The 13,891-nt window shown below is 47.9% G+C and overlaps 1 protein-coding gene across 1 annotated transcript in view; it reads left to right on the top strand.

Moving 5' to 3' along the window:
* LOC147886440 (beta-glucosidase 42-like) overlaps positions 1-13,891 on the top strand; it is a 101,650-nt gene that overhangs the window by 30,934 nt on the left and 56,825 nt on the right. Inside the window, exons 6-7 of the mRNA XM_087395169.1 lie at positions 19-106; positions 231-480. Of these exons, the coding sequence (XP_087251295.1) occupies positions 19-106; positions 231-480 (338 nt within the window). The remainder of the gene's footprint in view (positions 1-18; positions 107-230; positions 481-13,891) is intronic.

The raw sequence follows: 13,891 nt of genomic DNA, 5'->3' as shown, positions 1-13,891 counted from the left end.
GTTATCAATTTGTCTCAGGTATCACACCCTTTGCAACTTTGTACCATTGGGACCTTCCTCAAGTACTTGAAGACACAGTAGGAGGTTGGCTAAATCCCAAAATAGTGTAAGCACAGTCTTGGAAGCTCGTTTGCCTTCTTCTTTGCAGTGGCACCAAACCTATTCAAGGGATAATTTCTCAAAGTTGAAAAATCAAATGTACCATGACAGAAATTGTTTTCTATCTGCAGGAAGTATTTTGCAATTTATGCCGAGGTATGTTTTGAAGCATTTGGAGATCGTGTTAAGCATTGGGTAACACTTAATGAGCCTCTTCGATTCGCAACTTTGGGATACTCAATCGGGGTACATGCACCGGGAAGATCCTCAAATAGGAAACGGTCTCCCTTTGGGGACTCCTCTGTAGAGCCATATATTGTTGGACATAATGCATTGCTGGCTCATGCTACTGTTGTAGAACTATACAAGACAAAGTTCAAGGTGCTATGCACTTTTTCATGTAAAATCTTACTCATTGTTTTGAACTGTATAAAATGCCCTTGCGTTTTTTATGGAATGCCATCTTCCTTGTCAATCTCATGCTCTTAACTGCTGAGGAAGCTGATCCTTGGGTTCCCTTGTCTCAAAAAGAGCTGCATGCAATCAAGATAGTTTTAGAAGGCGTACCGTATGGAAATTTTTGTGATGTACAGTAAAGACTGTTCTGTACTGTATGGTATGAGTTGTTGTTGTTGTTTCTTTCTTTGGGGTGAATTTTTTGGTTGGTGTGTGAGGTTGTTGGAGGGCAGGTTTTGTATAGGGGGGTATTTCAATTTAAAAATATAATTAAAAAAAGTAGTGTGATTCAGTGTGTCCGCCTTCCTTCAAATGCATACTTGTAATTATAAAGCATACCTAAAACTTGTTTGTGTGCACTTGCTTCCTCCTCCCTCCTCATTTCATCTCAAGGCTGGTTGCTGCCATTTCCTTCAGTCCACACAGCTGCACATCCTCCTCTTCGAAGCTATCGTCATTCCCATAGTACACACAGCTGTGTAGACAGTAGAATACAGACTCTGATTTGTGACTCCTTTCTCTAGTATTTTCTATAATCTCGATTGAGCAATTGGTTTCAACTTTCAGCTTTCAGCTTTCAAGTTGAATCTCATAATATGTAAGTGGGATGGAGGGGCCCTTGACGCTGTACTGGAAGGGAGTATGTGTAGCCCCAAGCTCTCAAACCATCTACATGTGCGTGGATACCAGCACCTCTGGTCTCCCTGTGCCGGTGCCATGGATGAGGACAAGCCAGCCAAGAAAGCCTATGTCACACTGAGGTACAAGAGCCATACTATCATCTAATGTTTACTGCTGAAAGCATGTGCTCTTGAATCAAGAGAATCTATTGACCACCATCCCACCACATCCTCTACAACTCCCGACAAAATGGCTGCTAATGTGATGATCAGGAATCCTGTGCACGTTCCAAGACACCATGGTCCTATTATTTAGCTTCGTATATGATATATGTACATCAATAGTCAAATATGCTAGAGTCTACTTGGTGATTAATTTTACATTCTATGGATTATAGTCACCAATAGATTGTCCCTCTCCCTGTCTATGCCTTCCTATCTCTCCCTTCCTACCTGCTTCTTTGGGGAGAAAAATAATAATTTGCGAAGGGGACATACCTTAAATTTTTGTCCCATACGGCACATGTACCGGTCCTTGTGTTGTATGTACGTACCACCTTGTACACGATACATTGCTTCCTTGCTTTCAAAAATTTTTTAGGTCTTGCAAAAGAATTTGTTTTGGACCGTGAGGGCATTTGTCTTCAGAGATGGATCAACTTTTCACATGAGGCTTTCATAGCTTTTCTTTGTATTTCCTATCGGAAGTGGATGCCTATTGTCATCTTTCTGTGCAGTCACTATGCAGGTGTTTGAGAAGAGAAAAAGAAAGAAAGATGTATTAACGTTTGCAGAAGGCCTTGTGGGTCTATGAGACAAAGTGCAATACCAAAAGGTAACTCGTACAAGCCACTAAGGGCTGAAGCAAAGGGCTCACTAAGGTCCTTGCTAAAAGCTAAAGTGCTAAGCTAGTGAACAAAATATCAAAAGAGTAGCAAAATATCAAAAGAGTATAAGGTGCTCAGAGCTAACGCTCCTAGTACATGCCGGGTTCCATATATCAAGGTAACCTGGTGTCTCTCTGATGAGATGTGAGGAGCTCTTTTATCTGTGTCTATCAAGCTGTCTCTCGATGCGGTGGAGGGCGTGGTCTCCTCGATCTTTGTATCTGATGGGCTACGTCAAGGGTGACGCCTCATCTCTGATGGTCACCACTGAGGAGGGCTGAAATAGGATGGACCTTGACCGTGCGTGCTCTGGTCCCTCTCCATGTCGCATGTGGAGTGCGTGTCTCTCGTCTAGCAGCATCGTGGCGAAAGTCCCACTACTACTCCATGATGCTCTCATCTCATCAAGCTCCTCTCCCTCAAGCTCACCAACAGCTGACTCAGATGCTTAGAAATTTGTAACAAGTGTCTGTGCTTTGTCGATCTTTGTGCTGATGACTCTTATCCACCAATGTCTGTCTCCATGTGAGTCAATGCCCTGCCTTTATTGGCATTGCCTTGAGACTCCCGACTTTTTGTTTTTTTGTGTGAGACGATTCAAGGCACGCTTCTCTGGTGCTTGCTTTGGCAAGCTTTCCTGGTTGTTTGGGATTCACACTATCCGCCATGGGTATGATCTCTTCTTTTCATGGGTACGCTATTAGGCACTATGGACTCTATGGAAGGATAGAAACCATAGGGTCTTTGGTAATCCATCTGTTGCCAAGTATCCCTTCTTCTGAGCATCTTTGTGGTAATTGTTGATCGACTTTCTACATGCTCGGGATCTGGACTATCCCGCTTACTTGTAATACAATGAGATATTTTGATTTTGTAGTGGCGTATCCCCTCCGTGGGAGTGCACAACAACTCATGATGGACTCTTTTATAATATAAGAACAAATAGATTTCATTAAAAATGTATGTGTGTGTGTGTGGGGGGGGGGGGGGGGTGGTAAGTCTCCACTTATTGACATTGCAAAGACCTTGAACATTGTATGTAATGCAAGTAATTGAAGCAGACGTAGAAGATATGTACAATCAAACCAAGAAACATAGTAAAGGTATAAGCTGTCAGGCCTCAACCATGACATCGACGTCCACCTGGCCTCCTGGATCAATAGCTCTATCGTCCTCATCATTGTCACATACAGGAATGCCCTTCTTGAGCACATCAACCCACAATCGAGAAGTCAGGCTATCAGCAGGGGTAGAGGCCTGACGAGGGGTGGAAGTAGAGGCATCCCAGTGCCGAGATTGTAACGGTCATGGCTTAAGCGCAAATATCTTTTTGGGTTGCTGCCAGGCACCCTGAGGAGAGGCATTAGATTCTGAAATTTTGCCCTTTCCCTTATCCTTTTGCTTGGCTGAAACCTGGACCACACTTTCTTTGGGAAGAACAGATATAGATGCCACATCACCCAACTTGCTAGGCGTTGCCTTAGGCCCTAGACCATAAGTTGGAGGGGTAGTATTTTCTGGAGCAATAGCTGTAGGTGGGAGCTGATGCAGTATTGCAGGACACTGTGAAGCTAGATGGCCAAATTTATGACAAGTAAAACAAGCACCTGCAAATACTCCCCATTTCAAGTCAAAATATTTTTCTCCCAAGGGAACATCTTCCACCTCTACCGCAATGGAAGGAGGGGTTGGGTGATCTGTATCCCAAAGAACACAAAACCGATTTCGATTACCCGAAGGACGGGGTGGGCATACAACTTGCCCCAAAGTAGCTGCCAGACTTGGTAGCTCAGCCCTCATATAATCCGGAAAATCCACTACCTCAACCCATACAGGGTAGTGATGTCGAATGAGACCGTGATAATCCTTATTTGGCGACCATGGCATGACATGCACCATTTGTCTGCCATAGAATAGAGGAGACATCTCCAATATCTGCTGATGATATGAGGCATCCAAAAAGTGCACTTCATAAAAACCTCGAGAAGCAAAGTATACTCCTTCAACAAAGCAACCTCCCAACAAAGCCTGAACCCACTGAGCTACATCATTTGCAGAAGGTAACTTCCCAAGGAAGAAAATGATAACTGCTTGCTGAGAGAACTTCCGAAGAGGAGTAACCAATGAGGGCAGCTTCAGCTTATACTTAAGGGCCGGGGGAGGTTTGGCCCACTCCTTTCGGCTGTGGTGGAATTCGTCCTTGAGCATGTCGAAAACAAGGTCCCGGGACAAGTCCTTCCGAGAGTAGCTTTTAATATGGTCCTCCATGGAGGTGAGCAGGGCAGAATTGATGAAGCGAAAGAGGGCAGCAGGGTTTATGCACAGTTATGGACGGGTGATACACAGCAACGGGGAGGAAAGCAGATGGCAAGAAGGGGCGGATGGCAGCAGCTAAAGCAGGCGAGCAAGAGCGGGGCGAACACCAACGGGGCTGTACGGAAAGGTTTGTACGGACGAAAATAGATTGTACGAAAATATCCAGCAGAAATTGTACGGAAGAGGCTGGGCTGTACGGAGAGGCTAACGGGGCGCTGAAAACTGCAATTGTACGGAAGCACTGACGAAAGACGTACGTACACACAGGGAAAAATAGAGGTCGGAGAAAGCGTGCGGGCCTGCGCTCAGATCTGTGCAAGGATGGCGAGTTTACCGGAGGCACTGGTACGGTCGTTCGGAAATCGTACGGCCACCATACGAGTGTAGGGACGGAAGGGGGGCCTGCACCCCGATGTAATTTCCTTACAGGAACACAACCAACACTTCTTGGCTGGCCAGCAAGGCTACTTTGCTGGTTATGACATCTTTTATGCTGGTACAATGCACTTTTCCGGGGTATGCATGCTGGTGAAACATGATATGCAGCCCACGATTGCTCACAACGACCCCCAGGGTCAATGGATGGTAATCAGATGCATCTGTCATGCCGATCTTTATGAAATAGCATCGGTTTATGCCTCTCAAACTTCTGCGACAAGAGCTCGAATGTGGGCCTCCCTCAAGCAATATCCATGGCTGTCTAATGCTTTTTTGTGTGGAGACTTTAATAACTCGCCTGCCATGCAAGACAACACCACTCATCGTTCTCACATGATCCCCACTGAGCTTCGACATTGGGAGGATATGCTTTCTTTCTTGCATGCAGAAGATTTATGGCTCTCAACAAGGGATATAGAGATATGGGTTATACATACCATCACAATGCTTTTACTCATTACTGGGCTCGACTTGACAGATGGTATTTGTTGCATGCTCAGCAGTATGCTAGTTTCACATGTGCATTATGGGTTGATCATTCCCTCTTGCTATCTGATCACTTTCCAGTATGCTTGACATTATCTATAGCACATTTGACAGATGATATGCCTTTTTTTGGTCGTCGCCTACTCCATGTTAATAGTGCTTATTTGCTTCATCAACAATTTCAGAACATGGTGAGAGTGGCTGTCCGCCCCCTCCTTTTACATGCTCAGGAGGACATGGATTTTGCTTGGATCAGTCTTGCCCATCGCTTGCAGGCTGTTATTCAAGATTATGGACGGAGTCACATGGAAAACCTCAGGCTTAAGCTGAAATGGGCTCAATCTCACAAGCAACAAATGGATGTAATCAGCTCTTATAGGCAGCTCACCTCCTTTGAATAGGATTCTTGTGCTTATGCGGTTCATATCATCCATCAAAATGATCTTCGCAAATTAAAGAAGTGGCAATCGCACGAAACCCCTTTTGGATAAGGGCTGCTCCTCCAAGGCCTTCTTCAAAAGCCTGCATGCGGATAGGCGAAAGAAGGATATTTGCAGGATCAGGTAGGATGATGACACCTGGAATCACAATGCTCTAGTCATTTCCAGCATCTCTTTTCTCCTCAGCCTGATTATTCGATGCAAGTGAACACAGCTAGGTCTCAATTTCTTATGCATGTTCAGTCTATATTGTTTCGGGAATAGGCTCATGCATTGGAGCAGCCATTTATGCTTAATGAATTAGATGATGCTTTGAGTCATTTACGTAAAGGCAGCTCTCCTGGTTGGGATGGATTGACTGTTGAATTTTTCCGTGCATTTTGGGGTGATCTCAAGCACACTCTTCTTCTTATGATCAATCATGCTTGGGCAGAACAATCTCTTCCCCCTTCTTGGAAACATGGCCTTGTCAAATTGATCCCCAAAAAAAGTTGTGTGAGACAATGGCTGATTGGCGGCCCATATCTCTTATGCCAGTCATCTACAAACTCATTGCCGAGATGATTGTCCTTAGGGTTCGATTTATCTTGCAAGCAGGACTTCATCCCAGGCAGTATGGGTTTGTTCCCAGAAGGCAGATCACTGACAATATCTCCAATGTTTTGCTTGCAATTGAGTATGCCAAATATTCTAAACAAGATGTTCTCATTCTGCAAGTGGACATTGAGAAAGCATTTGATACTGTCCATTGGGATTTTATTTCTCAGACTATGCATAAATTGGGATTTGGCCCTCGGCTCTCGTCCATGTTATTTACTGGTTGTATTCTCATGCCACTGCACAGTGTCTGCTTGGTAGTGGGTTGTCAAGGACATGGACTATGACCCGTTCAGTGAGACAAGGATGCCCTCTTAGTTCGCTACTGTATGCCATTGCTACTCATCCGTTATTGTTGCATATGGACTATCTTGCAGATACAGGACAGCTTCATGGCTTGCAAATTCCAGGGGCAAAGCCGTTTCTTGCACAGGCATATGCTGATGATTCATATTTCATGCTCAGGAATTCTCAAAGTGACCTCTCTCATTTGATGCATACTTTGAATGATTTTGGCATAGCTGCTGGACTGCATATCAACTTTCAGAAATCGAATCTTCTAGCATTGAAAGAAGCTGATTGGCATGCACTTCTCTGGTCAGGCCACATTATTTCTTCCCATACCATTGTGAGGCATTTAGGGTATCCCATTGGCTGGAATATTACCCCTCAACAACAGCTTAAATGGGTGCTTCAAAAGATTAACAAGAAGCTGGAATACTGGCACTTGTCAAGTTGGCCTCTACATGTTCGACTTCGGATAGTCCAGTCTATCATTATGGCATATGTGCAATTTTATTTGCCTCTTCTTCACTGGTCTTTTAAGCATTTGGCTTCCTATATGTCCCAGGCTATGGAGATATTTTGGAAAAGCAAATCTCACAAAAAGGCTTTGCGACTACTTCCCATGCAGTCTGTTTGTTCTCCTAAGACTCATGGCGGACTGAATATTCTTAATCTTCAGTTTCGTATGTTGGCAAGAAAGAGCACTATGATTGCTGATTTCTTTCAGCAAAAACAGCCATGGGCTATTATGTTAGCAGCTATGTGTGGAAACATGAAGTTCCATGCATATGGGCATTGGATTACAGATCACTGGGAAGCAGTCATGACCACATTTCAGGGGAAAATTCCTGGCTGTCCTGTTTCTACTGCTTTTATTCATGACTGGAAGAGAATTCTCTCTTATGCTAAATGGTCAGGTGCTTCCTCCCATCATGGTAACTCTCTTCGTTTGGAAAGCATCAATTGGAGCAAGGTGTTTGAATTGCCTCTTGCTTTACAGGCACCAATCAAAGCATATAATCTTATGAAATTGGGCATAAGATTTGTCGGAGATGTGGTGGATCAACATGGTTATGTGCTTTCATTTCCACAAGCTTGCAAGACATTCCCCTTGGGTCTGCATCATAGGCCCATTTGGAGAATACTTACAACTATGTTGCAGCCATTTGTTCCTGTTCCTCCGCTGTTTGTACAGGACAGATTACTGGACTAGAATCTGATTTCCTTGTCTCCTGCTACCTGTTCACTTTCAATGCATAATTTGACATCCTCGATGGTCTATAGATTTCTCCTTCCACCGCCATGGATTGATAAGCATGCCAACACTCTTTGGAATTTGGATAGGCCTTTATCTTGGTGGCAATCAAAACTCAAGAAAATTTGGAAAGCTAAATTGCCATTGAAACAGAGGCTTTTCCTTTGGAGATGTATAGTGGGAGCTTTTTCCATTGGGGTGAAATTGGAAGCACGTCGTATTGCTTCCTCTTCCTGCCCCCGTTGCTCTCATCACCGTGAGACAGTTCCCCATTTGTTATGGTCTTACCCGCACTCTCGAATATTGATCACTCATGTCTCTCATTTGCTGCGGCTCCGGTTTCCCTCTATCAGATTCGGGAAACTCTTCTGGATGTTTGGATGCTTCTCATCTCAGCTGTCTCCATTCCTCCTCTTCTTTCACTGGGCTCGCTTTTGGGTACTATGGACTATTTGGACACAGAGATTGCATTTTAGGATGGGACAACAGTTTCCTCAGGCATATGCTTTCTTCAGAATGTCCCTCAAGCAATCTTTATATGATAGTTATGCTGCGAGGGACTTGGATGATACTAGCCTTGAAGTGTTTTCTCACTGTTTTTGAGTTCTTTCATTAGGCTCTCCTTTGGAGTCTAATGTCATGTACATTGATTTCATGTTAATCTTATAGTTACTGGTTTCACAACAAAAAAAGTGTGTGGGAGAGAAGGGGGAGCGTGAGGAGCTCATCTATGGCGTCCATCTGCTGCAGCCTGCCCACCTAGGGTTTCCCGCCTATCTGGAAGCCCTTGCAGCGTTCTTGCATCGTCTGTGCTAACCTCTGCGTCCCCTTTTTCTCCCTTCGTAGATCTTTTGCAGTTTCTTTGCCATCCGTACCTGTATGGAACAGGCCCGTACAGTTTCGTACATGCTGTATGGCCTGTATGGCAACTATTGGGACAAGAATTGCTGCTGTCGTTTCTTTTTCACTCTCTCTCCCAAGCTTTCTTGCTAGTCGTTTTTCTTTCTTTCTTCTGCCGTTGGTCGTAAATATCAGCCTTTTATAATGCCTTCTCTTGTTTGCTGCTCGTATATATTTGCCCCCTTTTTTCTTTTTTGTTCACTCCTATTCTATACCCTCTTTCAGCCTGCCTTCGCTTTCTTCCTGTTCAAGCTCTGTTTCTTTTTTCTATCTTCAAATACATTTTCAGATACTCGATGACTACTATGAAGACATACATGAATAAAAGACACAAGTAGGATTTGGGTCAGGATGACCCTGGCCATGTTTCTTTGGAGGCTCAGTTAGTTTATGATGTGATGCATGAGGGCTTTGATGATACACACAAGGATTGGAAACATCCTGCTCCCATTGTAGGAATAATGGTGGAAGTAGAGGACATTGTGGACCCGGTGCATGAATATGCCAAACATGCAGTTATTATCTTCTTTCCAGGAAGGATGCCAGTTGCAACAGATGTTGGAAATTGGCTGACACACACTTTGGGGGGCTGTTTTGTTCACAAAGTGCATTATGTTGCCAGGGGTTTCTTTGAGGTGATTATGGTGGATGAACAACACAAGCAGATGCTTCTTGAGCACTCCCCTCTCTTTTATGGACAGCAGATGGTACATATTCTCCCTTAGTCGCCTACCAGGGATTATCATGCTTTGGTTAGGCATCGTTGTCCTAAATGGGTGGAAGTTGTGGACTTCCCTCAATGTCTTGCCTCCTTGTTGCCAAAAATTGCAGCTTCTTTGGGGAAGGTGGTGTGTCCACCACAGCCAAATGGCAACTCAAATAGATTTTGCATCTTGTGGGATACAGATAATCCCACTCCAGATTCATATTGTGTTATGGTTAATAATGTTGCAATGGGCAGTGCATTTTACAAGTTGAAATGGGGATTATTTGCAGGAGCCTGCTTTGAGTGCAAGAAGTTTGGGCACATGGTTTCTTCAAGATGATCAGCCTTGGGCTGCTATGATGCGCTCTTTACTTGTTCACATCACCACTCTTGCTTTTGGTTTTTGGCAACCCACGCAATGGGATTTTCTTTTGGGCTGCATTGAAGGCAAAATCAAAGGTTACCCTATGGTTTCTCAGATGTTTCTAGATTTGAAGCATATTCTTTCACACTTGGAATGGCATGGAAGAGACTCTTTACAGGGTAACTCTTTGCGGGCTGAGAGCATCCACTAGTCACGTGTTTGTTCTCCTCCCTTGGCATTGCAGGAGCCCCAGGCTCTTATTTTCTTAATACAAAAGGGATTTCCAATGTGGCTGATGTTATTCAGGATGATGGCACTCTTTTATCCTTCCCTTTGGCTGCTGCAAAATATGGTTTGGGCATGCACTATCGTCTGGTATGACAAGCCATTACTAGAATGCTTCAGCCATTTCAGGCAGTACCGCCTTTAGAACTTCAAGACAGCTGTGGAAACCTGGCTGCTCCCGCTGCCCCCCTCCCGACAACTCCTCCTTCCCACAGCCCTCCTTCCACCTCCTCCGCCATTGCTCCCCCTCGCCGCCTCTTCCCTCTACCTCCTCCGCTACGCTACCTCTCCGCCCCCCCTCCCCGTCTCCCCTCGCCTACCCTCCTCGCCTTCCCCCGCCTCGTCTCCCCGCACTTCCCCCTCCCGCCTTCCCTCTCCGCTTTCCCGCTCCCCCTCCTCCTCCCCCTCCCCCTCCCCCTCCCCCTCCCCCTCCCTGCTGCTTCTTCCACCTCCCCCGCTGCCCCTGCCCGCCTCCTTTCGCCGCCTCTACCACCTCCCCCTGCCACCTTCTCCGCCTCCTGCCACCCCTACCTCCTCCCCCTCCGCCTTCTCCACCGCCTCCTCTCCTCTCCCCCCCCCCCTGCTGGCTTCCTTCTCCCGCCTCCTCTTCACCTCTTGCCCTCGTCTTCTATCCCTCCTCGTCTTCTCGTCCCCCCCCCCTCCTCCGCCTTCCGCCCTCCTTGCCTCCCTCCTTCCTCTTCCGTCCTTACCCACCCTCACTCCGCCTCGTCTCCACCGCCTCCTCTGACGTTGTTCTCCCTTTTCTTCTTCCTCCCTGCAGCGAGAAGAAAACCTTGGTGGTGACCCTTGGTCTAGCCAGAGGGGCTCTATGGCAGCACCCTCAAATCCCATGGCCGTTAAGTGGGCCTCACACCTACACAGAGGCAGGTGCGAGAGTGGATCCAAGCAAGCTTGACATTAGAAGGAGACCACATCCAGGAGGTCATCATCTATGGACGAGGCATTTTCCTCATCTAGCTGAGCTTGCCTCGACACTTGTGGAGCAGAGCCCCATCCTCCTCGGCCCACATCTTGTTTACCTCTTTCCTTGGTATCATGGGTTTACAGTGGAGGACATGGATAAGACACATCATGTTCCACGTTTCCCGGTTACACTTCGCTTTCCAGGGCTCCCCAAGGAGTATCGAGCCATCCTCCCTTCCATTGGTCGGGCATTTGGCACAGTGCTTGAGTCCCTGCCAAAGTCGGCCGCCTCAGTTTTAGTAGATGATTGAGTCCCTAGGATCAGTTGAGAGCCCAAAGTCCCTCCCAGAGTTGATCCTTCTTGAGACCCTTGAAGGGGGCACACTTCGCCAGAGGGTGGAGATTTTTGGGTTACCAGACCAGTGTCTTCAGTGCCCCTATGGCCTCCCTCGTGTGCCTTCCCCCCCTGCCCCTCCGCAGAGTAGACAGAGTCAACAGGACCGGACCCAACGTCCTCTCAGGCAGGAGTAGCAGGAGTCTCAGACCCCTTGTGTTACCCCCTCAGAAGGGGATCGGACCCAAGTTAAAAAGAAAAAGAACCCAAGCAAGCAGGCCTGCAAGCACCGCAGGCAGAGGGCCAATCGTAGAGAGAGGGATAGGATTGACCGAGAGGCCCCGAAGGAGGAACAGTAGGAGCCACCTCCTCCAGTGGCAAGGCCCACCGCTCATCCAGACGGTCCTCCAACTTCGGAGGTTCAACCTCTGATTCCACCCTTGCAGTAGCAGCGAGAGCCCCAAGAGCTCCAGATGCGGCGATGGCAAAAGCCGCAAATGCTAGCCCGATGGGGGTTGCGAAGGAGCCAATCCAGAGCCCTGGCGAGCTTGACCAGCAGGGGGGCCTTGTGATCCTTGTCCCTCCTCCTCCCCCTCCTCCCCCAGACCCTTCCCCCTCTTCTTCTTCACTTCCCCCTCCCCCTCCAGGGTTCCCCCCGCCCCCTCCTCCCCCCTCAGCCCCCCCTCCTATAGTCACCTTCACCACCCGCCCCCCTCCCTCTATCCCCCGCGTCCCCACCGCTCCCTCTCCTGCTATCCCCCTCTCCACTTCAGTAGCAGGTTCTTTCGCTTCGACACCCCTACCAACTGACAAGGGAATGATGACACCCCCTTCTACCTCCTCATCGTAGCAGCAGGCCCGTTCAGGGAGGGATCCTGAGGGACGAGGCTCGTCTTCCAAGTCAGCGGCCCCTAACCTCCAATCTAGGCGTCCCTTACCACGGGACTTCTGGAGGTTAGGACCTTGGAATTATCTGGAGGTTCCGGACTCTTATCCTCTACCATTGGAGGTAACGCTCATGGTCCTTCAGCCCCGAAAGGGGGGTTTGATCAGTGCAGTGGGATCTCCGACGCACCCTGTTTGGAGATTTATGTTTGCCTCCACAGGGGTGGAGAAATGGTCCCCGGAGGTGTTCGATGCTATTTTGGGGAATTAGATTAGGGCCTGGACTAGACCTTTGGTACGCCCATGGTGCGGAGGTGAACTTTCAGTTGAGCTTCACACGTGAGGAGCCGGTGTGTGGTTTGGTGACAGGAGTTATCAGATTGCCACTGGAGGCAAAGGTGGAGCAGGCACACCTCTGGCCCCTCCAGAAGTGTGCGGAGCTGTTTGGGGTGGAAGCCTTCTTCATAATGAAGTGGGCACAGAAGATCGGTATTGAGCCGGTATCCACACTAGTACGGCGATGCACAGATACTGACTACTCGCCCTCTAAACCCCCAGCAAAATCACACAAAACAGTCTTTCTGGGACAAGCACCCACTCACAGGAGAGCCTTGTTCCCGACTCCCATGTCCTCATGAGCTAGACCATAGTGAGTTGGAACGTACATGGGCTCCACAACCGTGTTCGTAGCCAGTTGCAATACTTGATACTTCAGCAGGAGTTGCGGAGGGCAGTGGTAGGACGGGCAGTGCACATCCTTATGATCCAGGAACACATGTTTTCAGCTTCAAACATCAGACGACGCCATCACCTTCTCCCAAGGAGAGGTCCAGAGGAGTGGTCCCCTGTGGTAGGACAGAGTGGAGGGGTCTGCATCTCAGTCTCACAGACTTTGGCCCCAAAGGTCTACGATCAGGGTGAGCTCGGGTAGTTTGGATGGGAGAGTCCAGGATCGGGATCCTGAACGTGTATGCCCCAGCGTGCAGACAACACCGCCTGGCCTTTTGAAGGAGGCTGTCAGAGTGTCTTCCGGATGTAGACTCTTGGATTGTTGGAGTTGACTTCAACAACCTAGAGTTTGGGGAAGACAAGCAGGGCGGAGCCTCTTTTTCTGAGATGCCAGCAACAGAGTGTAGCACCTGGGAGCAGTTCATTTTCATGATCAATGGTAGAGACCTGTGGAGAGAGCCAGATTTCAGCAGGACATCTGGCAGCCTTATCTTCTCCTTTGGACAGAGGAGACACGATGGAATGCTAGAGAGACTAGACCGTTTCTATGTTGGAGACTGGACACTACACAGAGGCGGATCTATCGGGATTCTGGCAGGTACCACGATGTCAGACCACTCTCCAGTGGTACTTCACTTGGATCAGCCCCGCCGAGGTCTCCCCCAGAAGGGGGTCCGCATTCCAAAGGACCTGCTGCAGGACGAGGAGATTCAGCAGGTCATGACAGGGATTTGGGAGTAGTTAGAGACGGCACCGTGTGAGGGCTGGGCTACGTGGGTGGCCAATGCGATTCAGAGGAGAGCTACAGGCTCATGCCCTTCGGCAGAGGAGTACCCTTTAGGAGCGAGAGCGGGCTTTGAGGAGAGACCTCGCCTCCATTGAGAG

Source organism: Dipteris shenzhenensis, chromosome 24 (assembly GCF_047967505.1).
Source record: "Dipteris shenzhenensis isolate YYH24624 ecotype China chromosome 24, Dip_SZ_1.0, whole genome shotgun sequence".
NCBI classification, from domain to species: domain Eukaryota; kingdom Viridiplantae; phylum Streptophyta; class Polypodiopsida; order Gleicheniales; family Dipteridaceae; genus Dipteris; species Dipteris shenzhenensis.
The sequence above is the reverse complement of the archived record's forward strand: the minus strand, read 5'-3'. Positions and strand labels throughout refer to the sequence as shown.